Below are 23,316 nucleotides of genomic sequence, written 5' to 3'. Positions count from 1 at the left end.
GCCTCCATTTTACAAGTCTCCTTCATGCCTGATTTCAGTTCTAATATCTTCAGACTCTTCAGGTTACCCAAAGCCTGGTCCCAGAATATGAGGACTCTTATCTTAGATGAAGTCACTTTCCTTTTCTATTTTTGAGCTTTCCTTCATTGGGAAGCTCAGGCCTCCTAAGTGTGTTCCTAAGAGCTTCGAAGAGGGATCACATTAGTCTCGTACTATGCGGGAAATTCAGAGTTTAGAGTGGGATAAAGACGCATGCAGGGGTTGTCCACTCTTGCTTCAAGGTCTTGTATATAGTTTAATGGGTCCTGGGGGAAGGCTACGGGCCAGCGTGAGTGTTGCCTGCCCCTCAGCCCTTAGAGTAAGTTTAAACCGGGCTCTGCCCGCTCCTCAGGACTGCGTAAGAAAGACACCATATAACAAACGCGCAAATTCCCTATAAACCTAAAGTACTAACGGTGCTGCAGGTTTTCCGCCCCAGGCGGCTCCTGTAAGAAGGCGACTCTTTTAAGAGGCGGGCCCCATCCCTGCAAACAAAGGAAGTCCCCGCCCCTGGTTGCCAGGGTGCTTTGTGGCGTCGCATTCTCATTGGTGGGCGTCAGCGGTGAAGCAGCCCGCGGCAGCCATTTCCAACGAGCTGGCGGGGGCGAAAGATGGCGACGCCCGTCGGGTGGTCGCAGGGGGGCTCAGGGTCGGTGTGTCTCGCCTTTGATCAACTGCGGGACGTGATTGAGTCTCAAGAGGAACTGATCCACCAACTGAGGAATGTGGTACGCAGCCAGAGAGCTGGGGGAGGCCTGACTGGACGCCTACGTGGTGGGGGCGGGGCCAGGCCCTGTCCCAGTGCCAGGGGCGTGCCGAGACCACATTGCCAATGGCGTCATCCGGAGGAGGCGGGGCCCCGATGTGTTCTGGCTGGTAGCGGGGTAGAGCCCAAAAGGGACTGTGTCTCAGGAACATTTACCCGGAAATTTTAGAGAAAACCAAGTTGTTCTCTGCTCTCTTTGCCTGGTTGTCCAGGGCCTGGTAGATACGGCAGCCTATTCACTGAGCTTCAGTTTCCCCATTTCTAATTGGAGATGACTTCACTGTGTACAGAGTAACTATAACATCATCTCTATTGTGGAATCCCCTCCCCATGCTGAGTGCTGTAAGCTCTTCACACTTTAACTTAAGGGCTTCCAACTCCTTTATGTCCTTTGCTTTTGCCTTGTCAATCAAATGCAAAGCTGGGACAAAGCACTGGAGCCACAAATTTCCGGAACATGTATGGTAAAATCATGGCCAAGTGGGATATATGATTTTTCTGTTTTGTTTTTTATCTTGATAAGAAGGTGAGGACATAGATAAAACTGACTTCACATATATTTCTCACTTCAATGTTTAAATGCAGCTCTGAACACTGAATTACCTAAGGGTATCCAGGCCTTTCTGTTGACAGCTGGCCTTTACATGTGTGTTCTCATTATCTGGAACACTTCTCTTTTCCATCCTTTTTTTCTGGCCCACCCATATTTAGCAGTGAGATATCATGGTGACATCCCTTACCTTGAAGCAGTTCTGACCCTTCCCCAGGCTGAGGCAAAGGCCTCATAGCACACCTCATGGTGCCCACAGTGTCTTCTCCATGAGACTTATTGTTCCTTGTGTGCAGGACCTAGAGTTGAGCATCAGTGAATCTTGTGGAATGAACTTTCCCTTTCTTGGGCCCCAGTGTCATCGTACATACCCTGGCCATCATCCATTATCTATCCCAGGCCCTGGTGCCTAGGGAAACCCCTCCCACCACAACCCAGGCCCTCCCTGAGCCAGGCTCTGTTGCAGATGATTCTCCAGGATGAAAATTTTGTCAGTAAAGAAGAGTTCCAGGCAGTGGAGAAAAAGCTGGTGGTAAGTAATAGTCTCTGTGAGCTTCTCATCTTCCCCCATTTCCCAGGATCCTAGTGGTTGGGCAGTCCTTGAGCACTGACTGGTCTCTGATCGCCTCCAGCCCCCATAGTGAGGACAGAATCTTCCTGTACCATGCCTTCTACATGCCTGTCTGAGAAAGGGGGCTGATTAAGGGGGCCTAGGAGACTCAGCGTGGCTTGTGGTGATAAGGTCACTGCTGCTGCCCCTGCAGGAAGAGAAAGCAGCCCATGCCAAGACCAAGGTTCTCCTGGCCAAGGAAGAGGAGAAGTTGCAGTTTGCCCTCGGAGAGGTAGAGGTGTTGTCTAAACAGCTGGAGAAAGAGAAGCTGGCCTTTGAAAAGGCGTGAGTGGACCTTGGTAGTGGGGGAAGAGCTGGGGCTCCCATCTGCCCATCAGCCTTCCCACCTTTCCTTATCTTTTCCACTCAGGCTCTCCAGTGTCAAGAGCAGAGCCCTGCAGGAGTCCAGCAAGAAGGACCAGCTCATCACCAAGTGCAATGGTAGGCGGGAGGCCCGCACTCCCTCCCACGCTTGCTTACATGGGCTCTTCCCTAACAGCCCAGTGCCTGTGTCCAAGGCAGGGTTTCACCCCAACTTCTGTCCCCGGCTGAGGATACAGGCCAGCCCAAGCGGGCCACACCTTCGCAAAGGCCTTCAGGGACCAGGCAGGCCACGGAAATGAGGGAAGTGGTTGGTGTACAATATTCTTCATGGCCATAAAGGAACGGGCTCGCTCCCATTTTTCTTGAAACATACGACCTTCTTAGTCCACCTTTTTGTTTTCCCACTTTTGGTGACTAATAGAAATAGTGTACTTTACTCATAACTCTGCTTTCAGGGAAAGAATAGTCCTGTATGGAAGCTGACCCTTAGTCTGAGTGTTGGGGACCCAACAGGGAGAAATGGGGACTGTGGTAATGTGGAGAGCCATACTCCTTCCCAAGGGCCTAGCACCTCTGCTGTGGGAACAGGGGCCCAGTACAGTCAGATCTTTAAAAAAGAAACTGGCAAACACATTCTAATGGAAGCTTTCCTGCCTTTTTCATGTTGGCACTAAATTTAAAAATTCAGAAATGTTCAAAGTATTTTATGGCCCAAGGAAAACATGTCTGTGGGCCATTAGTTTTCACCTCTGCTCTATGCAGGTGCCTGTGGCCACTTGTTGGCTCAGTTGGTGCTTTGAGTTTTGAGGGACTTTCAGTCAGCTATTCAGTGTCCTGAGACCTTAGAACCCCTTTTCATTTTTCCAGAATGCCAAACTCCCCTTACTTACTTTAAGAAGTAGATATGAATTCCATATGCAGCATTTGCTTCATTCACTGCAGTGTTCATTTTGAGTAGATCAGAGTTCAAGCCCAAAAGAGGTTCAGGGTCTCTCCTGATGGGCCCTCACCTGGAGTCTTGGGCACCCCCTACCTACCAGTGCAGCCTTCTCTTTCCCCTGGTGAGTACTCTCACTGGAAAGATGCCAGCAGGCTGCCATCTTGGTCTGGCCAGGTGGACTAACAAGCCTCATGGTTGTCTAAGGCAACCTCATGGCCTCATGGCCTCTCCTGTAGCCCAACAGGCAGGCAGTGCCTCCATACCCAAAGATGCTGCTCCCCTAGTCCTTCCCTTTTCCCTGGGTTTCCCCCGACTTCCCTAAAAGGAACGTAGGCTTCTCTCCTAGTGGTGAGGCCCTTCCTCTAGGACATTTCCTAGAGATCAGCCATGGCCTCAGGGTTCTGCGTCTGCTTGTGGAAAGTCTGTGTGAGTCATAGGGGAGGAGCCTGGCTGCCTCCCCGCAAAAAGTTCTGAATTCTTCCAGAAGGGCACAAGCCCTCACCTGAGCAGATCTGGTGACCTGAGCCACCCCCTGGCCTGACTTCTAACTCCCCACACCTCCCTTTATGTGGTTCCAGGTTGGTTTTACACTTACATAGTTCCTTATTCTAAAGTCTTTTCTAACCACTGTCTCATTGGGTGCCATTTAGTCTAAATAGCTCTCATTTATTTTAAGAGTCAAACAAATTTCTGATGCTTTTTTCCCATAAGAACTTCATAAGCAATCAGATTGGATTCACTGACTGACCTGGGGAAGGAGGTTGAATAGCATTGGTCCTGTGACCCAGTGCGCCCAGGTTTTCCTTCTTTTCCTTCACCCATGTCCCTGTTCAACATATGCCGTAATTTTTTACCAGATTTTCTCTTCTAAAACCTTAACTGCTTCAGCATTTCTTCATTTTCAGAGCTTACATTCCAGTTAATCTCTGTCTAGCCTTTAAACGCTGTAGGATTTTCTTCTTGGAGGATCAGAATTTTTCAGGGCTCCCTGAGGGACATTATGTAAATGAACCAACCCCAGATCCCTACAGCCTCATTGGGTTTTAAGCCAAGACACAAAACTCATCCTTGCATCTAATGAGCACTTAATCTGGGGGTAAGCTTTGCCACCACTATCTCCCTGGGGTCCTGTCTTCTCACCTGAAGCCCTAAGACAGGGCTGGGCATCCTGCTAGCCCTCAGTGGGTGGGTGGTTTGCAATGACTGAACTAGGTTATGTTTCTAAGACTTAAACTCCCAGGGGACATCTTGTTTATTCATTCCACAAATAAATGTATTGTACATCTATTTAATACTATGTGCCAGGTACTATTTTAGGCCTTAGGGTTAAAGCCGTGAATAAAACAAAAATCCTTGTCCTGTGGACCTTATATCCTAGTAGAGGAGAAGACAGGAGCAAAATATGAGGTCTGTGTGATTTAAGTGCTAAAAGGGAAATAAAGCAGGAAAATGAGATAGGAAATATTGGGAAGTGAAGGGTTGTAGTTTTAGACTAGGAAGGGTCTCGCCAAGGAGGTGATATATGTAAAGAGCTGCAGGAGTTGAAGGCAGTGCTGACCATCTCTCTCCAAGGGCCTTTGCATGCCCACAGGGGAGCCACCTGGTCCAGAATAGAGTTGTGAAGTCACTGACATACACCCTCACCCCATCAGGACTCTATAATAAACTCATCCTTACAAAGGCATTAGCAGCTACTCTTGGACAACCCCTGGGTAGGGGGGAGCCAAGTTCTGAAAAGACCCACAAGGGAATAACCTTATCTCAGGAAGGAGCCCATGGGATGGGAACCCCTCCTCCTCCCTGCCTCTCTCCCCCACAGAAATTGAGTCTCACATTATAAAGCAAGAAGATATACTTAATGGCAAAGAGAATGAGATTAAGGAGTTGCAGCAAGTTATCAGCCAGCAGAAAGAGATCTTCAGGTGAGGGGTCTGGGCCAGGCTGGGGGTTGATGGAAGTGGGGAGCCAGACCTCTGCTCCCTACCCTGGGCTGTCCCCAGCCCACGCCCAGCCGGCTCCGTTGCAGGAATCACATGTCTGACTTCCGGATCCAGAAGCAGCAAGAGAGCTACATGGCCCAAGTGCTGGACCAGAAGCATAAGAAAGCCTCGGGGACGCGTCAGGCCCGGAGCCGCCAGCGTCCCAGGGAAAAATAAAATGGTTGTCGCCTTCCTGTTATCTGGCTGTAATGCCCAACCTCTGCCTTCTCTGCTCTGGAGGTCCCCATCCTGACCCTTCCTGTCCCTGTGGGTACTTCCCTCAAGCCTCACAGTGGCCTGGACCCCAGAGAAGAGGGAGGGTAAAAGGCAAGATACCCCTTCCTTCCTCCATGCCTGCCTTTTGGACCACCACCTGCCAGGCCATTCCGTGCTCAGAAGTCTGAGGATGCACCTCGAGTCTCCAGCCCCTGCTACTCCCCTGGCTCCCTCCCTTGGGTGATGGTGGGGACCATGGGGTACAGGGTTGTAGCCTAGGGAAGGACTGCTTGGTTGTCTAGTAGGCACTATCCCTTCTTACTCTTGGTATTAAATTCCTTCCTATATAAACAGCCCTGGTTACCCCAGTGCCCTTGTGAATTTAACTCCAAACTTGAAGGGCTATGTGTGCATGTGCTGTGTTATGTGTCTGAGACACCCCAACTGGAGAGTTCAAAGATGGTGGGTTCCAGGACCACAGTGAATTTGGGAAATCAGTTTCTATCGCATAACAAGAATGTTATACCTGTGAATCACTTTTGCATCTTCTTAGACTTCTCTGAAACAGAAGCTTATATGCATAAATTGAGGAAGAGGAAAAGACTGCTATGGTGGTGGTGTGGTTCCCCCCCACACCCCCCGCCCCCCCGCTATGTCCGTTTTTAAGGTGGGATAACAGTCTGTGGAGGGGTTATGACTTTGTGGCTTACTTGAGTTGCATATACAGAGCTGAATGTGATGGCCAGGCTTGGTCCTCTCAGAAGCCATCACTAATGTGCCCTAGGTGATCAAAGGGACGCACCCAGGCAGGGGACCCACTCAGGGGAAGCTGAGTCAGATTGTCAAGTCTAGCCTTTCCTGGGTCAGTGTGAGGCTGAGTCCGTAGGAGGGGCCAGTGCTCTTGCTTTAGGGCCAGCTGGGGCCTGAGTCATAGCAGGACCTTGAAGCCAGAAGTTTAAGGGCAAGTGGTGCCCATTGTCATTGTCCCAGGATAGTAACAGGTGGTAGCTGCTTCCCTATCAGCATTTGTCCCCAGGACAGGTCCTAAAGTGATGGGGCCTGGAATGAGGGCATTGTGAGTGCCTGGGGGAACACAGAGCTATTCTTACCACAAGGCCTTTAAAGAAAGAACCGCAGCTACCCTAAATGTTCCTAAAAGATGCCATATTAGCATCTGGGCCTTGTTCTGACAACCTGAAAAGTTAGCACTGTCCCCTCCAGTCTAGGTTTCCACAAAAGCAGTGGGTCTAGACAGGGATATGTTTTCTGAGGCCCCAGAACAACTTTTGGAGTTGGGGGAGCTCTCCATGCGATGCTTCTCTATCAAAGATATGGGGCAGGTGGTGGTGATGGTCACGGAAGGTGATGCATGCTCCCTTATGAGCTCTGGCTGGGACAGGCTTTGTGAGGGCCAGAGAGGAGGGGTGCGCTGCAGTGATGGAAGACATGGGGAGTTGACAGATGAAATTGCCAGACCCGGGTTGTCTGGTCTCCTGGCTCACACACTGACCCACACAGGATACTTGACCTCAAGCAGGTCCCTGCTCAGCCTCAGTTCCCTTACCTGGGATGGACGAGTGGAGTTGGGCCTGGCTCCTGGGTCCAAGTTGGATGTTTGCCCTCCGCTCACCTTCCAAACCAAAGCCTGGAATGTCACCCTAGGCTCTCAGGTTCACGCCCGAGAAGGGATCTAGGCTGGTAGGGCCCAAGGCCCTCTGGCTGCCTATGCGGCTGTCTTAGGAGCGGACGCGGCCACTTTAAGGCGCGGTGACCCCCCACGGCACCCGCTGGCGGGGCGGGGACAATGCGGGCGTCCGCGCGGCACCAGCGGAGGCGAATGCGAGGGAGGTAGTGCGCCGCGTCCGGCCCCAGCATGCTGACCGCGTTCGCCCAGCCAGCCCTGCCTGGGTTCCCAGGGCGGCTGCCTGCGGGCCCCGCTCGGCGCCAGGACTCGTCCGGTTCGTCAGGTTCCTACCATACTGCTCCGGGTTCTCCAGAGCCCCCGGACGTTGGGCCGGACGCAGAGGGCCGGGCGAATTGGCCCAGGGTGGCCCCTGCGCTGGGGGCGGGCGTGCAGCCTCGCCTGTCCGTCAGCGCCCAGAATAGCCGCCAGCAGCTACTACCCGGCTCGGGTTTCCCGCGAGGCCCGGCCTCCGGCCTGCGACCACCCCAGCCCCAGCTGCGCATGCTGCCGTCGGGGGAGATGGAAGTCATCTTCGGCGCTGGGCCCCTATTCAGCTGCTCCGACGCAGAGGATAGAGAAGTGCAACAACTCACGACGCCGGCCTTCCGCAGCCTCTCTCCGCCTGGGTCCGCGTCTCCCGTCCCTGGCGAACCGCAGCCCGAGGGCCCCGACGGTGGCTCCCGCTGGGCCACTTACCTGGAGTTGCGGCCCCGCGCGGCGAGTCCTGCCACCCCATCGCAGTTCGAGTGTGTGGAGGTAGCACTGAAGGAGCATACCGCGCCTGCCAGGCCCCGGACGGTGCCCAAACGTCAGATCGAGCTGCGCCCTCGGCCCCGGAGTCCCCCGCGGGAGGCCAATGCGCCGCGCCCTCGACTGCTCCTGCGTACTGGCTCCCTGGACGAGTCTCTGAGCCGCCTGCAGGCTGCCGCGGACCTCGTACAGACGGCGCTAGCCAGAAAACTGAGCCCGGCGCCCCCTGCCCCAAGCAACGCCACCTTTGGACCCACGGTGCTGCCGGAGCCTGCGACCCCAGAAACGCCCCGCAGTACTCGGGTGGCCCTGGAGGAAGCCAAGTCTCTGCCGCCTCGGGTGAACTATAGTTCAGCCCCAGCCAGGGCCCCAAGACCGTGGCCAAGCCTCCGGGAGCGCGCAATTCGGCGCGACAAGCCCACGCCCGGGACCGAGCCTCTGGGTCCAGTTAGTTCCAGCATCTTCCTGAAGTCAGGGGAGAAGCCCGAGGAGGTGCACCAAAAAGAACCGAAGGCTCATTTCGCGCGAGATACTCCGGCTCAAACCGTCCTGAGGGCACAGGGTCCGCCTTTCCAGTCTAGGCCCCCCTGGGAAGTTTCGAGTAAGACTGTGAGACGGAGGAGCCCATCCCCGCCGTGGGAAGCCCCAAATGGGACCGTGCGGGGTCCTCACTGCACCTCCCCCCAGAACCTGTCCCCCTGGAATCGAACAATTCGGAAGGTGAGTAGCCCATCGCTCCCCGAGGCATCCTCTACATGGGACAATCAGGATGCTGCTGTCACGGAAACTGTCAGCAGAAAGAGCCCTTCCCCTCCGACCCTTTCCCAGTGGAATCGGGGTGTTGCCAGGGCAAGAAGCCCATCCCCCGCAGCTCCCTCCTCGTGGGAGGTGCCGCAGCCGGCAGTTGGGGATGCAGTTGAGGGAAGTAGGAGCCCGTCCCCGCCGACCTTGCCCTCGTGGGAGACTCCAGATCGTCCTGTTGGAACGTGGAGCCCATCGCCCCAGGAGACGTGGAACTCCACGGTGCAGAGCTCATCCGTAGTGTCTACACGCGTAGCTATTAATGGCGTGGCCCAAGAGGAACTGGTGCCGCCCACGCCGTCTGCACCAGGGACTCCAAAGCTAACAAATGTTCAAAGTCCGTCCACGCGGGAGATGCCGGATCTTGCCTCCCGAGGCAACCAGCTGTCGCCAGAGGTGGCTGCACCCGAGGTGCCTCTCAGTCGCAACCTGGATGCCGATGCGCTCCCTGAAGCGGTGGGCTCTGGAAAAGCGGCCTCAGGGCGCCCGCGCGTGGCCATTCCGCGGCCCCGCGACGTACGCAAGATAGTGAAGACCACGTACGCGCCGAGCTTTCCGGCAAGCACCCCAGACTCAGGGCTCCCCGCCCCTCCGGCAGAACCCCGCGGGGATGAAGGCAGCCCATCCAAGACACAAGAACTTCAGGCGCTGGGGCCCCCCGCCCCGTCTCACTACACTTCCATTTTTCTCAAAGACTTTCTGCCGGTTGTGTCCCACCCCTACGAACCCCCAGAGCCAACCCCAGACACAGTCCCCCGGGACGTTACGCAGTCCAACGGGGTCCTGCGGCGGAGGGCAGAGAACAGCACGGCGAAACCCTTCGCGCGCACTGAGATCCGCCTGCCTGGTGCCCTGGCCTTAGGCCGCCGGCCTGAGAGAACCCGGGGAGTCGCGGTGCACGGTCCTGGCGGAAAGAACCGGGATGCAGAGGCCCAGCGCTTGGTCCCAGACGGCAAGGGTCGGACCAGCCCTCTAGGCGGCGCTCGCACCTCACCCCAGCAGTCGCCAATGGGGCCGGCAGAGACCCAACCTCCCGGACCGCCCCGCCCCAGCTCCCCGCAGGCGCACCCTAGCTCGAGCTCTGGAATAGAATCCAAACTGGAGACGCCCCCTCAGGCCCCTGAGCCCGCGGTGGCGGTCCAGTCGCCCCTCCCGCGGGAGCCCCAGGCGTCGGCTCGTAGAACGGCCCGGGCCCAGCCCCGCGCTGCCTCGGCGCCTCCGCTGGACCGGTCCGCGGACGGTTCCTCCCAGGGGGTTCGTAGGCCGCCAGGGGCTGCAAACCCGGGGAAGGTCCTAGTGGACCCCGAGAGCGGCCGCTACTACTTTGTGGAGGCGCCGCGGCAGCCTCGGCTGCGGCTGCTCTTCGACCCTGAGAGCGGGCAGTACGTGGAGGTGCTGCTGCCACCCTCGCCCTCGGTGCCGCCCCGCCGCGTCTACACTCCGCTGGCCCTGGGCCCCGGCCTCTACCCGCCAGCCTATGGGCATCTTCCCGGCCTCTCACTGCCACCATCCCCCGGCCCGCCGGCCTTCAGCGGCCCACAGCCACCCTGGGCCTCCGAGGCGGGGCCCCTGGACGGGATGTACTACCTGCCAGTGAGCGGGACACCCAGCCCCGCACCTCCTCTTCTTCTCTGTGCTCCACCCTCCAGCTTGGGTCCCTCGCAGCCCAACAAGGGCTCCTTGTTCCCGGTGTGAGGCCCCAGGGCCTGATCCGCAGGATGTTGGGGCCTATTGATGGTCTTAAAGGTTTTGGCATCCAGTCCTTTACCCTCTTTTCCTTCAAGCGTCTCTTCCTTTTACCCATCTCATGCCGGTTTTTTTTTTTTCAGACCGGAAGTTACCTTCAGATTATCTGAGACACGTGGGGGTGGGGGTGGGGGTGGGGGTGGGGGTGGGGGTGGGGGTGGGGGGGCTAATGGAGCTGGAGCTCAGTAAATGGCTGTCTGTCCCCCCCACCCCCCAGCAAAATCCTATACCCTTTCCCCAAGTCCCAGAGTGTGGTGTGTTGGGGTGTGTGGGTGGGTGTGTGTTGTGGGCTGAAAAAAATGCACAACACGAGATTTGTGAGTTAAGTGTTACTTGGGGCAAAATGAAAAACTATAAGCCTGGGAGACAACCTCTCACATAGGTTGTCTATGTGGAGGTAGGTCAGTATATGTGATTTTGGTGAAGAAGGATAGTGCAATCCACACATTTTGGAAGAAGATTGCTGCTAGTCACAATGAGCAGATGTCTATTTTATTGCTTTTCTAGATATGAGAAGATTGCAAGAAATGGGCTCATAAAAACTTCTCCTGAAAATAAATATCTAAAGGCCTATTTTGCCAGTTTCTCCCAGAGCACAGAGGGCCTCATTCCTAATCTCTGCCCTGAACTTTCAGGGTGGGTTGAAGGTCAGCGATTGCAATGGCTAGTGATTTCATCTTTGTAGAGGCAGGTGACAAGTGACAATTTTTAGTTGGCAGTGTGAAAAATCCCAGGACATGGCCCCAGGAACCGACCTGAGGGGGTGATGGGGTTTCTCAGGGACAGCAGGAAATGGGAGCTGCAAGGAAGGGGTTGCCCCTGGAGGTAGGGAGATGTCTGTCTCTCCCGGAAGGTGGGTCCAGTTGAGGTGGAGCAGGCTAGTGAGCAATGATGGGATGAAGGGAGAAGGACACTGGTATCAAGTCCATTATTCTTTGGAAGAGGATCTGAGTCTTGACCTGGGAGGCTGTGGGGGAAAGTGGCTGGAGAAGGCCCTAGGCGAGGATCATCTGAGAAAGGGAGCTGCGGGGTCAGGAGGTGGAGGTAGATCAGGGAAGTAGTATGGGAGGGGCCGTGGAGGGTCAGCCTGGGACTTAGGGGGTGGGGACTGGGGAGAAGGTGGGAGGTGACTGTAGTCTGCAGCTGGGAGTACTGCCCCTCATTCTCTCCTCAGCTCCAGCCTCTGACTTGGCTTATCTAAGCCCTCAGAACTGAACTGGCTCATTCTGGAGTTAAAAGGGTAGGGGGGATTCTGGCTGTTCCCACCGAGAGGGGAGGAGCAGATTAGTGGGTCGTTGGGAAACACTTAAAAGCAGAGAGGATGGTTGAGCTGTTGTCCCGGAGGAGACTCTTGACCTTTCTGGATGGAGTGGAGGGTGGGTTAGGGCTGTCGAAAGAAGGGATGCCCCTGTGTGGCGCTCTCAGCTGGTTCCACTCGCCTGGTAACAGATGTGGCAGCCATGCCTAGAGAGGGGCTGGCTCTGCAGGCTGGTCACAGCATAGGAAGGGACAGGCCCCACAGTGTGTGTTCCAGTTGCCTCGAGACTCCAGGAGAGCAGAGGCGGACACACAGAGTGGGGGGTGCTCTTCGTGGGGGTCTGTGTAGAGTGCTGAGTGAAGTGACTGGGCCTTGCTGGACTGATACGTGGTGTGATGAGTTTGCGGAAGAACAGTTAACCATTAGAAGCAGTGTTAGGGATGGAGATAAATGCCTTTCTTAAATTCCAGGCCTCTGGTGGACCTGCATTTCTTGGAGTCACTGCCCCCGTCGCCTTGGATTGGAAACAGAGAACTATGAGTCAGAATAACCTGGACATCTTTCTGTGGCCAGAGGTGCCGATGCCAAGGAGGGCCCTGGGCCACTCCTGGGCCCCTCACTTCATCGTGATGTGCAATAAACCCAATGGCCCCAATGGCTGGAACAACTGGTGTGAAGTGTCTTGATTTCTTGCTGGGGCCTCTTAACACCCCCTACAATGCCGTCCATGCCTGGGTGTGGCTTGGGGGAGAGTATCACATGCGTCTTTCATACACTGTGGCATCCCTCCTTCAGGAAACCTGCCTCTCAGGGAGGGAGCCCTAGGCTGGCAGTCACGCCTGTGACCTCATTTCTTCTGGTGGCTGAGTGGTCAGTGGGCCTTGGGGATCAACCAGGCTTGGGTTCCAGTCTCAGCATAGCCCTTCTAGCTGTGTGGCCTAGAATTTGTCACTTTTCTCTGAACCTTTGTGTTCTTGGGGGTAGATTTAAGACAACAGTAACCCGTCATCTCCTCCTGATAACAGATTTGGCAACCATGCCTAGAGAGGGGCTGGCTCTGCAGGCTGGTCCCAGGGAGCTTAGCACAGTGCCTGCCATGTGGCCTGTCCCAGGTCATGAGAGGTATCAGCTCCCATGTGTCTTTGCCCAGGCCCAGCCCCTCTCCTTGCCTCATTGGCTGGAGCCAGGGTCCCACGAGAGAAGGTGCACACGTGGAGTCTCCAGGGCCCTGGGGAAGGGAGAGAATGGGAGGGGTGAAGTGTCAGTTCCCCATTGGTCTGGGCCAGGTGTTCTGAAGCAGCCCCCACTACACACACACAGAGAGGAACCCACACACCTGCACCCCAACCACAGCCCTTGCTCACTGAGTCAGCTCCACCGGCCATGAGGCTGTCACTGCTGCTACTGCTGCCGCTGCTTGGGACCTGGGCCATGGGCCTCGGAGACGAGGCCTCACTCACTGCCACTGCCCCTGAGCTGGACGATGAAGAGAAGTTCTCAACTCACATGCCAACTCACCTGCGATGTGATGCCTGCAGGGCGGTGGCCTACCAGGTGAGTCCCCCCTCCCCCAGCAGTTCTCCTGCCCCTACACAGGCCCCTTCTCAAGCCAGACCCTTCTATCTGCCTCAGGTTCCATCACTGGCCTTTGATCCCCAAGCCCATCCCCAGGCATCAAGCTAGACTCAACCTTCTATGATATTGCCATCTTCACCTCACTAGAACCTCTGTCCCTCAGTTTACCTGTCTGCCCAACAAAGAGCAGACAGACCATCTCTGGGACATGAGGGAGTCCCTAGCTAGTCCTCTCAGACTACTCCCTTTCCAGGCCGATCCTGAAGTCCGGACTTCTTCCCAAAGCATGCCTGGGGAGCACGGGGGTTTGTGTGCATGTGTGTATGTTTGTCGAGTCCGTGAGCCCATGAGCATGTGTGGGTGTCTTGAGTTCACATACAAACCTGTCAAGCATGTCTGAGTACTTGTGTATGTGTGTGTGTGTGTGTGTGTGTAAGTGCTACGAGTACATGTGTCACTGATGACTGAGTGGTTTTCTTTCCTTGTTCTTGTGGTTTTACATCGCATGTGGTGATGGTGGGCAGGTGTGCCCTGCAGGAGGGTCCCCAGTGCCCAGGCCAGCTCAGCTTTGCCCAGCCACCCACCTCATCCCAAGGCTGTGGATCCTGCCTCAGCTGGCACGTTCCCAGCTCTCTGGACCTGGGGGAGGGCCACGAAGTCAGCCTCACAGGTGTTTCCTGCTCAGAATGTTCTGTTGCCTTGTTCTTCCTCCAAGACTCAGGTTTCTGCTCTCCCCCGCCCCTCCCTCCACACTGAGTAGTTCTGAAGCCCTGGTTCTGAACCCCTTTATTCCAGATGTGGCAACATCTGACAAAAGCTGAGGCCAAGCTTCTCCCACTGGACTCTGGGGGCCGTCGTGAGCTGAGTGAGTCAGTATACACAGACGTCCTGGACCAGAGCTGCTCTCAGACCTGGCAGGGGTGAGTTGAAAAATCTGGCCCCTGCCTCACTTCTCCAGGGGCAGACTGATGAATGGGGGTCACCATCCTCCCACTCACACCATACACACTCCACAAGGTCTCTGGCCCAAGGGTAGGGGCTGGTTGGGACAGAGGCTGAACTCTGGAGCTGGGAGCAAGCAGAAGAGTGGGTGGCCAGGGGATAAGGGTGTTGTGTGACTTTGGGCCAGGGGCTTCCCCTTTCTGGTCCTCAGTTTTTCAGCAGAGAGGACCAGAATCTGGGCACTAAACTTGGTAGATGTCCCCTGTGCCCCGCTTCGGGTAGCTACAGGCTCCACTAATGCTGTCCCCCTCTCCTCCCTCCACCTCCAGCTATGGAGTTGGAGAAGTGGACCAGGTGAAACGTCTCATGGGCCCAGGACTGAGCCCAGGGGCACAGCCGAGCATCATGGTGATGATCACGGAGGGGCTGTGGCCCACCAGGTGATGACTGGAGGGTTGGAGTGGGATGGAGCCCGTGCAGCCTTGAATCTGCCCGCTGTAGGCAGGGCAGAGTCTGAGGCTCCTGCTGGGCTCCCCTAGGCTCTCCAAGTCCTGCTTCCACTACCTGGGCGAGTTTGGAGAAGACCAGATCTATGAAGCCCACCAACAAGGTCGAGGGACCCTGGAGGCGCTGCTGTGTGGAGGCCCCCAGGGGGCTTGTTCAGAGAAGGCTCCAGACACAAGGACAGAGCTCTAGTCCAACTCCTCCTTCCCACTCAGCCCCTGAAGAGAGCTGGCCTCCCTCTTGATCTGCCTCCCTCCTTTCTGCAGGCGGCCTGGAGGGCGGGTGCAGGGAGGCCTCCCTCCTCCAGCCTTGGGGGCCTGGGACGTGGCCAGGGCCTTTCCCTCTGGACTCAAATAAAACCAGTGACCTCTACTCCTTCTCTCTGCAAAAGGTTCTTGGGGCGCTGGGAGGATAAACATTGGTGTTTCTGCTGGAGAAGGCTGGGGACAAGCCCCACAGTTTCCCAGGGGTAAGTGAGATCTGTCATGGTTGAAAATGTGAATGAGCTGTCAAAGGCACATGAAATGAGTTATCAGACGTTTGGAACCCCAGATCCCTCACGAGAGAAAACGAAAGCCAAGGAAAGCTCCATAAGCACGTCACCTGCGGACACACCCACTGCAGCTGCTGCACTTGCTGTGCCCCTTTCAGAACACTAGTCTCCCTGGGTCTACACCCAGAGGCTGCTCACTTTCTAGACTCTGCTTTTCACCCAGCTGGCATGACCCAGGGCAGGACAGGGTGGGGTTCCTAGAACAGGCTGTATTCCGGATCTTGGCTCTACGTCCTGCTCTCCCCAGAAATTCTTCTCACCTGCGGCCCTTCCTTTAGCAGCAGAGAAAAGAGCTCCACCTGGGTTGCACCTGAGTCTGGGTATTTGGGGTCGGTGATGCTCAAGCTTGCAGTTTCCTTTGTATCTCTGGGAGACGGACAGAACAGACACTGTAATACTCTGTTGACACCTTGGCTCAGACAACAAAAAAGACTTAGGCAGAGTCCTAGGTGAAGTGGCAGGGCTGGGAGGGATTTTACATTTAGGGGTTGACGGGAAGGATAGTGCTGGAGGAATGGGGGTGTCCCGGGCAGGCCCTGACCACTGTGGCTTCCTTGAGCTGCCCTGCAGCCCAGCGCTCTGTGTTCCATCACCTGTTCTCCACTGCCTGAAGCCCCTCCCCTGGCTCTCAGGAGAGAACCCTAAAGCCCAGGGAGAGCCAGGGTCCAAGGCATTGGCTGAGGCTTCAGAAGTAGCAGGTGTGGAGCTGGGAGCCGTGATGTGGACCTGCGTGGTCCTGTGTGAAGTGACTTAGACTTTGCATCAGACTCTGGGTGCGTTTGTGCAACTGTGTATCTGAGATCATGTGCAACTTGCCGGCCTTGTCTCCGTGTGTGTGTGTGGTATGTGGTTTGGGTAGACTTGAATGACCAAAGGACAGTGTGTGGAAAGGGTGGGGCTGTCTCTCCAGCCCCCTAGGGAGTACCGAGGAAAAGAGGGTGGGGAGGAAAGTGCTGAGGAGTACAGGCTTTGAACTGGTCAGACAACTTTGGGAACCTGGGAGCAGTAGCCAAGAAGGGAGAGGAGAGGACAGGCAGGCAGAGCAACGGGCTGGAGGCTGGAGCAACGGGCTGGAGGCTGGATAAGCCTTTGGATTCAGGGCTGTGACATGAAGCTGCTACCCAGCTGGACAGCGATGCTGCCTGGTAGCCCTCGGGGCAGGCCCTGGCCGTGGGCACAGCGACCCAGAAGTAGGTGGACCCTGAGGGGGCTGGGAAGGCACGGAAGGGACCTCGGGCTCAGCCCCCACTGGCCTAGAGCCTCAACCCCTGGGCTTTCTCCAACCCCTAGGTGGGGAAGATGGTCCGGCCCAGGGCTGCTTCAGGGGCTGTGTGGCCATCACACAGGGCCTGATGCTTAGAAAGGCACCCCCCCCCCCAATTTGGTTTAATGCTCTGCTGTTGCTGTTTTAAAATTTATAACACTTTTGGAACAGGGGTCCCAGGTTTTGCACTGGGTCCCACAGATCACACAGCTGGTCCTGGCTAGGAGGGAAGGAAAGGAATCCTTGTCCTGACACAGAGGACAGGCAAGACCGGGCTAGCCCTGGCAGCTCCTTGGGCCTATCTGATTTTGCCTCAGGGACCCTGAGCGGTAGTGGTGGGGAGGGCAGTCCTTCATGACATTTAATGTAGAAATAAATACAGTGGGTTTAGGCGTTCAGGCAAACCTAATTTTTGGAATGGTTTTCTAAAACCTTGCGACCTGTGTGGCCTTGGTCAGATCACATCTCCTAAATCTGTTTCCATCAGCTGTGAAACAGGTTAATAGAGCCCAGAGCCTGGGGTTAGACTTGACAATACAAGGATGTTGCTTGGCACGCAGTCATTCCTCAATAACAAGATGGGTTATGATGATGATAATGATTAACTTCTTATTAATAAGTAGAGAAAAGCCTGATTCAGAGTGTGACATCATATGTGCCCAGGGTCACTCCCTTTCTCCTCACCTCACCCAGGGCCTGGTACCCTTCCAAGGTCGTCCACTCCTCACCCTCCCTCTGGCCCTCTCTTGGAAAACTCATGGCCCGTGCCCAGGCTCAGGTGCAAGCAAGGGAGTGCTCAGGAGGTACGTGTGGCAGAGGCTTGGGCGGCCTTTCCCACTACAGCCAGAGTTAATACGTTACCTCAGCCTGGGCCCTCCTTTCGCAATCAGTGATAGAGATCTGGTTACAGATTTACTTCAAACAATGCCTGATATGTGGAGTAAAGTCCTCCTTGGCCTTTGTAAAGCCATCCCTCCTTCTCCTCAGGAACGGCTCACACCTGTGCCCCAAAGATGAGGGCCCGGGAGGACGCTGAGGGCCAGACACAGGTGCTGGGGGATGAGTGGGAATGGGGTGGGGTGGGTGGGGGTGGGGTGCTGTGCAAGCCTGCTCCCTCTCTCTGCTGTGCAGAGAGAAAAGTTCTGATGAACTGGATCAAGAGTGACTGTCCTAGGTGGAATGTGGCAACTGGGGGAGGCGGTGGAGGTGGCAGTGGGGGTGAAAGAGCTTTCTGCTTTGGGACTGGCTGACTCCAGCCTGGAATGAGCAGGGGGCCAGCCTACCACCCCCCACTAGCGGACACTCCAAGGACCGGGGCACTGGTGGGACCAGAGTGGGTCGAAGAGGGTCTGTCTCGGTCTTTAGCCCTCTTGGCCTCTTCCTGGGGTACCTCCAGGCTTCTGACTCACGGGCCCATTCCCTTGGCTAGAAGGCCCAGGTTCCGGGGGCTCCTGGAGCCAGCACAGTGGACTCACTCCTGCACAAGGCAACGTGAGGTGGGAGCCAGGTGTAGCCAGGCCAAGGGAGAGCGGGTAGGTGAAGCTTGAGGGAGGGCAGGGGCCCCCATCTGTGGAGCCGACAGGCCACTAGGGGCACCTGATTGATTCTGAAGCAAAGTGGACTTTTTCTGGGTGTCAACGCTGAGTTCTTCTATATGCTGCCCCCAGCATGAGTCCCTGGGTTCGGCAGGGACCTCCACGAGGGACCCCCCAGCGTCCCTGTCCACAGAACCCAAGTTTGACATGTTGTACAAGATCGAAGATGTGCCGCCCTGGTACCTGTGCGTGCTGCTGGGCTTCCAGGTGGGCGTCTCCCAGGCATACCCCTTGCGCAGCCCCCACCCCGACCACCCTGCACCCACCCCAGGATCCCAGCCCCCTCCCTGGCCAATGAGGTCATCCTGGGTAACAGGAAGAGAAACCTAAGGTCAGCAGCAGTGACTGTCACCAAGTCGGTGGGGAAGAGGCTTGATAGGGTCTGAAAGGGACGGCGCATCACCCGCCGGCGGGAGCGCCAGTGACAGGGAGGAGGCCCATCCCACAGGAGCTGCGGGAGTAACCCGGGGCAGATGGTGACTCCCAGAGAGGTGAGCAGTCGCTCTGCGGGAGTCCCTTATGGGAGTATCAGTCCCAGGCGGGCTCCCTGGTGGGGCTGGCCTGGGCTCAGGCCCCCTGAGGCAGGGTGAGGGCTCTGAGGCCCCCTGCTTCCGGGCGGGCTCCCTGGTGGGGCTGGCCTGGGCTCAGGCCCCCTGAGGCAGGGTGAGGGCTCTGAGGCCCCCTGCTTCCGGGCGGGCTCCCTGGGCCCTGCCTCACGTGCTGCCCCCATCTCCCCGCCCCTAGCACTACCTGACCTGCTTCAGCGGCACCATCGCCGTGCCCTTCCTGCTGGCGGAGGCGCTGTGTGTGGGCCGTGACCAGTACATGGTCAGCCAGCTCATTGGCACCATCTTCACCTGTGTGGGCATCACCACCCTCATCCAGACCACACTGGGCATCCGGTGAGCTGCCCATGTGCCACCTGTACCTCCGACCCCGTTCCCATAGACACACGCAGCGACCCACACAGCAGGCGCAGTCTCAGAGGGCTCTCGTGGGACACAAAGAGCTGCTATTTGTGCCCACCTGCTGCTCTGGCTTCCAGGCCAGACTTAGAGGCAGGTGGCTGGGGTCCCACCCTGGACCCCTGGGAGTTCCTCAAGGAAAAGGAACGTGCCTAGCTGGGCTCTCCTCTGTTCAGCCTTACTCTGGGCAATCGGGACCACTCGCTCTCCTGCTTCCAGAGCCTTTGCGGGCCCCTTCAATGGCCTGTCCTCCTGGGGGCTCCCTGCCCCTTGTGCACAGTCCTAGGCCTGGGTGGCCTAAGGATGGTTGTTTGTGGGAAGGAAGGTTGTGAGCAGAGCTTGCACACAGGAGCCAAGCTATCCACTCCCGTGCCCATGGCCCGTCACAGTGCAGGAGCTGGTGCTCAGAGGGAAAGGGAGCAGGTTATGGGTTAGGGGCTCCATTTGTTTTCTTTCTTAGGCACCCAAAATGTCCCCGAGTCTGGCCTGAGGCCTCAGTGAGTTCCCTCTGTTCTGCCCTGGCCCCTGTTCCTCTGTGTCTCTGTCCCAGTGATTCTCCCGGTGCCTCTCTCTGTGCGGGTCCCCCACCCCATCTCTTGTTCCTGCCTCCCCACCTCCCATCCTGTCCCTGTGGCTCTGTGCCTCTGCTTCCAGGCTGCCGCTGTTCCAGGCCAGTGCCTTTGCATTTCTGGTCCCAGCGAAAGCCATCCTGGCCCTAGAGAGATGGAAATGCCCTCCAGAAGGTGGGTGCATTTCTGGGGTCTGCACTGGGAAAGGGAATCCCCAGAGCCTGGAGGTCGGGGCTGTCCCGTGTCCATTCAGGGCAGCATCTTTACTTTCTCTCTGTCCACATGTGTGTTCCTATCTCTGTCCACAGAAGAGATCTACGGTAACTGGAGTCTGCCCCTGAATACCTCACATATTTGGCACCCACGGATACGAGAGGTGGGTTTGCATGTGGGGCAGAAGAGGCCTGGACTTGAGAGTGTGGTTAGATGGAGGGGAAGGCCACTGCTGAATTGGGGGATGTGAGAATGTGGTCCAGGAACTTTTTCTGTATAATTTTATGTAATTATTTATTTCCGGCTGTGTTGGGTCTTGGATGCTATGTGGGTTTTCCTCTAGTTGTGGCAAGCAGGAGCTATTCTTCGTTGCAGTGCATGGGCTTCTCTTTGGGGTGGCTTCTCTTGCTGCAGAGAACAGGCTCTAGGGCATGCAGGCTTCAGTAGTTGCATCACGTGGGCTCAGTAGTTGTGGTACCCGGGCTCTGGAGCTCAGGCTCAATAGTCTTGGCGCATGGGCTTAGTTGCTCCGAGGCATGTGGGATCTTCTTGGACCAGGGATTGAACCTGTGTTTCCTGCATTGGGAGGCAGATTCTTTACCACTGAGCCACCAGGCAAGCCCCTTGGAACATTTTTTTTTTTTTTAATGTAGATGTCATGGCCTCTACATAGTGACTTACAGCTGATCTTGCTTTTCCAGGTCCAGGGTGCAATCATGGTGTCCAGTATGGTGGAGGTGGTGATTGGGCTGATGGGGCTGCCTGGGGCCCTGCTCAGTTACATTGGGCCTCTTACAGTCACCCCCACTGTCTCCCTCATTGGTCTCTCTGTCTTCCAAGCTGCTGGCGATCGAGCGGGCTCCCACTGGGGTATCTCAGCTTGGTGAGTGGGCACCAGGCCTGGTCCTTGCCCAGCCCCAGTCCCTCACTTCCCTCGTGTCCTGCCCCCTTAGCCTTGGCTCTTGCCCCAGCACAGCCCACCAGCCATCTTCTCTTTGTGCTTCTGCCCCCAGCTCCATTCTCCTGATCATCCTCTTCTCCCAGTACTTGCGAAACCTCACCTTCCTGCTGCCTGTCTACCGCTGGGGAAAGGGCCTCACTCTCTTCCGCGTCCAGATCTTCAAGATGTTTCCCGTGAGGAGCTGACAGGCAGCTCGGGCTGGGACCAAGGCAGGGGCTGGACCTATGTCCAGGGCCAAGGTTGGGGGAAAGGGCCAGGGCAGTAGGGGAGCTAGAGGCAAAGATGAGGCCCCAGCCAGGAATGGAGGCCAGGGTCTGAGCTAGGGCTGGGGCACCATGGGCCTGGGGCTTGGGTTAGCTGGTCAGCCTGGACGGGGCTCCCTGGGCCCTCGGTGCACCCCTCACCCCCCCTCGCTTCAGATCGTGCTAGCCATCATGACCGTGTGGCTGCTCTGCTATGTGCTGACCCTGACGGATGTGCTGCCCTCAGACCCCACAGCCTATGGCTTCCAGGCACGAACAGATGCCCGAGGGGACATCATGGCTATTGCTCCCTGGATCCGCATCCCTTATCCCTGTGAGCAACCCATCTGGGCCCCTCTGCCTCTAACTGAGACCATCAATGTGGCTCCTGGTGACCCCAGTCCATCTGAGGACATAATAAGTATCAACTGCACATTTAAAGTGTTCCAGGCAGAGTGCCAGTGTATTCCGACATAGCCTCACTCCAGCTTTATGACTAAGTGATCCCAAATAAGCTCCTGCAACTGTACAGCTCCCATCCCAGCCTGAGATCCTTTTACCCCTCCCGCTGCTCTACCCAAGTACTGCCTGTTCTACTCCCTGACCAAGCTAGGAACACTCACTGCATCGCTCCGCCTGTCTCCCTATTGCTTCAGGTCAGTGGGGGCTTCCCACTGTGACTGCAGCAGCCGTCCTGGGAATGTTTAGTGCCACATTAGCAGGCATCATTGAGTCCATTGGGGATTACTATGCTTGTGCCCGCCTGGCTGGTGCACCACCCCCTCCAGTACACGCTATCAACAGGTACGCCCACCTGCCCTCCCTAATGTCTGATCCCCTCAAGGGTCACTCGGGAAGCAAACATTGGGACAGAGTTGAACCCCAGAGGAGGGGGACAAGGAGTTGGGCAAGTCACTAACTCACCAGGATTGGTCCTCCTTACTTATGAAGTGAGGATGCTCCCATCATTTACTGTTGCGAATAGCTGAGGAATAACAAAGTCTTAGAGAAACTACAGTCACTGACAACCTTCCGTGTGTCTAGCCCTTGGTGTGCGTTCTCTCATGCAATCCATTCATGGCTCTGTGAGACAGGTACTCCTATTGTCTGCATCTTACAGATGGGGAAATTGATGCCCAGAACCACCCAAGGATTAAGTGCCAGGACAGTGGGACTAGCTTCAGACCTGGGATCCTGGCTTCCAGACCCCCTCTGGCCTGGAGTGGGGGACCACTATGGATAGTTGTAGCTTGCACAGTCCTAGAGACGCAAGAGATCTGGCCAGGACAATGGGAGGACGCAAGCCAGGATAGAGCACGGATCAAGGCCCCCACTTGCCCTTTCCTTACAGGGGTATCTTCACCGAAGGCATCTGCTGCATTATCGCGGGGCTGTTGGGCACGGGCAATGGGTCCACCTCATCCAGTCCCAACATTGGCGTCCTGGGGATTACCAAGGTGCCCGGATTAGCCAGACCGCCCCAAAGCCCCGCCTCCATTCAATTTACCGCAGGCCCTACCCTAAACCCGTCCGACTTTGGCCTAGGTCCCGCCCTACATCCTGCCCTGACCCGTTCTTGTAACACGCCCTGCCCACCCACCACACCCCTCCCCTCCCGCAACTAACCCTCCCCCCAGCCTCGTCCTCTGGGTCTAGCCCCACCCCCTGGCTCACTGGCAGGTGGGCAGCCGGCGCGTGGTGCAGTTTGGTGCGGGCATCATGCTAGTTCTAGGCACCATTGGCAAGTTCACAGCTCTCTTCGCCTCACTCCCTGACCCCATTCTAGGGGGGATGTTCTGCACCCTTTTTGGTGAGTGTTGCGCATGCTTTTGAGGACGCAGCGTGGTCTCAATGAGTGGAGCCCACTCAGCGGGCTAGGAACCTCTAGCGGTTCTCTTGTGCCCTCAGGCATGATTACAGCTGTGGGGCTGTCTAACCTGCAGTTCGTGGACATGAACTCCTCTCGCAACCTCTTCGTGCTTGGATTTTCCATGTTCTTCGGTCTCACGCTGCCCAATTACCTGGACTCCAACCCGGACGTCATTAACACAGGTATTCCCAAGAGTCTACCCATCGCAGGGTGGGGGAGGTATGATGGGCTTGACTCTGAGCATAGCCTCTTCCCTCAAAGGCTCCACATAGCCAGAGCCACAAATCCTCCCCAACTCTGGATGTTAGTCAGCAGCCAAGTGGCTAATTAATAACTGTCCTTTACTAAGACATTTTCTGTGTCTTAACTTTACATGTGCTTTTACTTTTACACAACAGCT

At 56.3% G+C, this 23,316-nt stretch overlaps 4 protein-coding genes across 11 annotated transcripts in view; all 4 read left to right on the top strand.

The window, feature by feature from the left end:
• Positions 1 to 551: 551 nt before the first annotated feature.
• Positions 552 to 5,792, top strand: SPATA24 (spermatogenesis associated 24). The gene is made up of 6 exons (XM_069592212.1): positions 552 to 767; positions 1,822 to 1,887; positions 2,120 to 2,250; positions 2,336 to 2,406; positions 5,049 to 5,151; positions 5,256 to 5,792. Exons 1-6 carry the CDS (start codon positions 651 to 653, stop codon positions 5,383 to 5,385), a joined length of 618 nt encoding a protein of 205 aa, XP_069448313.1. The 5' UTR covers positions 552 to 650; the 3' UTR covers positions 5,386 to 5,792.
• Positions 5,793 to 7,235: 1,443 nt separating this feature from the next.
• PROB1 (proline rich basic protein 1) lies at positions 7,236 to 10,421 on the top strand. Its single transcript, XM_069592201.1, has one exon. The coding sequence runs from the start codon at positions 7,298 to 7,300 to the stop codon at positions 10,352 to 10,354; it is 3,057 nt and encodes a 1,018-aa protein (XP_069448302.1). The 5' UTR covers positions 7,236 to 7,297; the 3' UTR covers positions 10,355 to 10,421.
• A 1,873-nt stretch (positions 10,422 to 12,294) lies between these two features.
• Positions 12,295 to 15,056, top strand: MZB1 (marginal zone B and B1 cell specific protein). The gene is made up of 4 exons (XM_069592214.1): positions 12,295 to 13,217; positions 14,034 to 14,158; positions 14,510 to 14,620; positions 14,720 to 15,056. Exons 1-4 carry the CDS (start codon positions 13,047 to 13,049, stop codon positions 14,874 to 14,876), a joined length of 564 nt encoding a protein of 187 aa, XP_069448315.1. The 5' UTR covers positions 12,295 to 13,046; the 3' UTR covers positions 14,877 to 15,056.
• Positions 15,057 to 16,094: 1,038 nt separating this feature from the next.
• The window catches only part of SLC23A1 (solute carrier family 23 member 1), a 26,303-nt gene continuing 19,081 nt past the window's right edge, over positions 16,095 to 23,316 (top strand). For 2 of the 8 annotated variants that reach the window (XM_069592202.1, XM_069592205.1), the window contains exons 1-13: positions 16,251 to 16,427; positions 17,489 to 17,550; positions 18,169 to 18,303; positions 18,841 to 18,998; positions 19,716 to 19,804; positions 19,939 to 20,006; positions 20,545 to 20,726; positions 20,857 to 20,977; positions 21,224 to 21,380; positions 21,703 to 21,850; positions 22,398 to 22,503; positions 22,727 to 22,856; positions 22,955 to 23,098. In XM_069592202.1, the coding sequence (XP_069448303.1) occupies positions 16,346 to 16,427; positions 17,489 to 17,550; positions 18,169 to 18,303; positions 18,841 to 18,998; positions 19,716 to 19,804; positions 19,939 to 20,006; positions 20,545 to 20,726; positions 20,857 to 20,977; positions 21,224 to 21,380; positions 21,703 to 21,850; positions 22,398 to 22,503; positions 22,727 to 22,856; positions 22,955 to 23,098 (1,582 nt within the window). In that variant the 5' untranslated portion in view covers positions 16,251 to 16,345. Of the gene's footprint in view, positions 16,428 to 17,220; positions 17,305 to 17,420; positions 17,551 to 17,930; positions 18,034 to 18,168; positions 18,304 to 18,840; positions 18,999 to 19,715; positions 19,805 to 19,938; positions 20,007 to 20,544; positions 20,727 to 20,856; positions 20,978 to 21,223; positions 21,381 to 21,702; positions 21,851 to 22,397; positions 22,504 to 22,726; positions 22,857 to 22,954; positions 23,099 to 23,316 lie in introns of those variants that run through there. The other 6 variants (XM_069592203.1, XM_069592206.1, XM_069592207.1 and 3 more) reach the window with 6 other exon arrangements.

Source organism: Ovis canadensis, chromosome 5 (genome assembly GCF_042477335.2).
Source record: "Ovis canadensis isolate MfBH-ARS-UI-01 breed Bighorn chromosome 5, ARS-UI_OviCan_v2, whole genome shotgun sequence".
In the NCBI taxonomy this organism is placed as follows: domain Eukaryota; kingdom Metazoa; phylum Chordata; class Mammalia; order Artiodactyla; family Bovidae; genus Ovis; species Ovis canadensis.
Note: the sequence above shows the minus strand (reverse complement) of the source record. Positions and strands in the feature narration are given on the sequence as shown.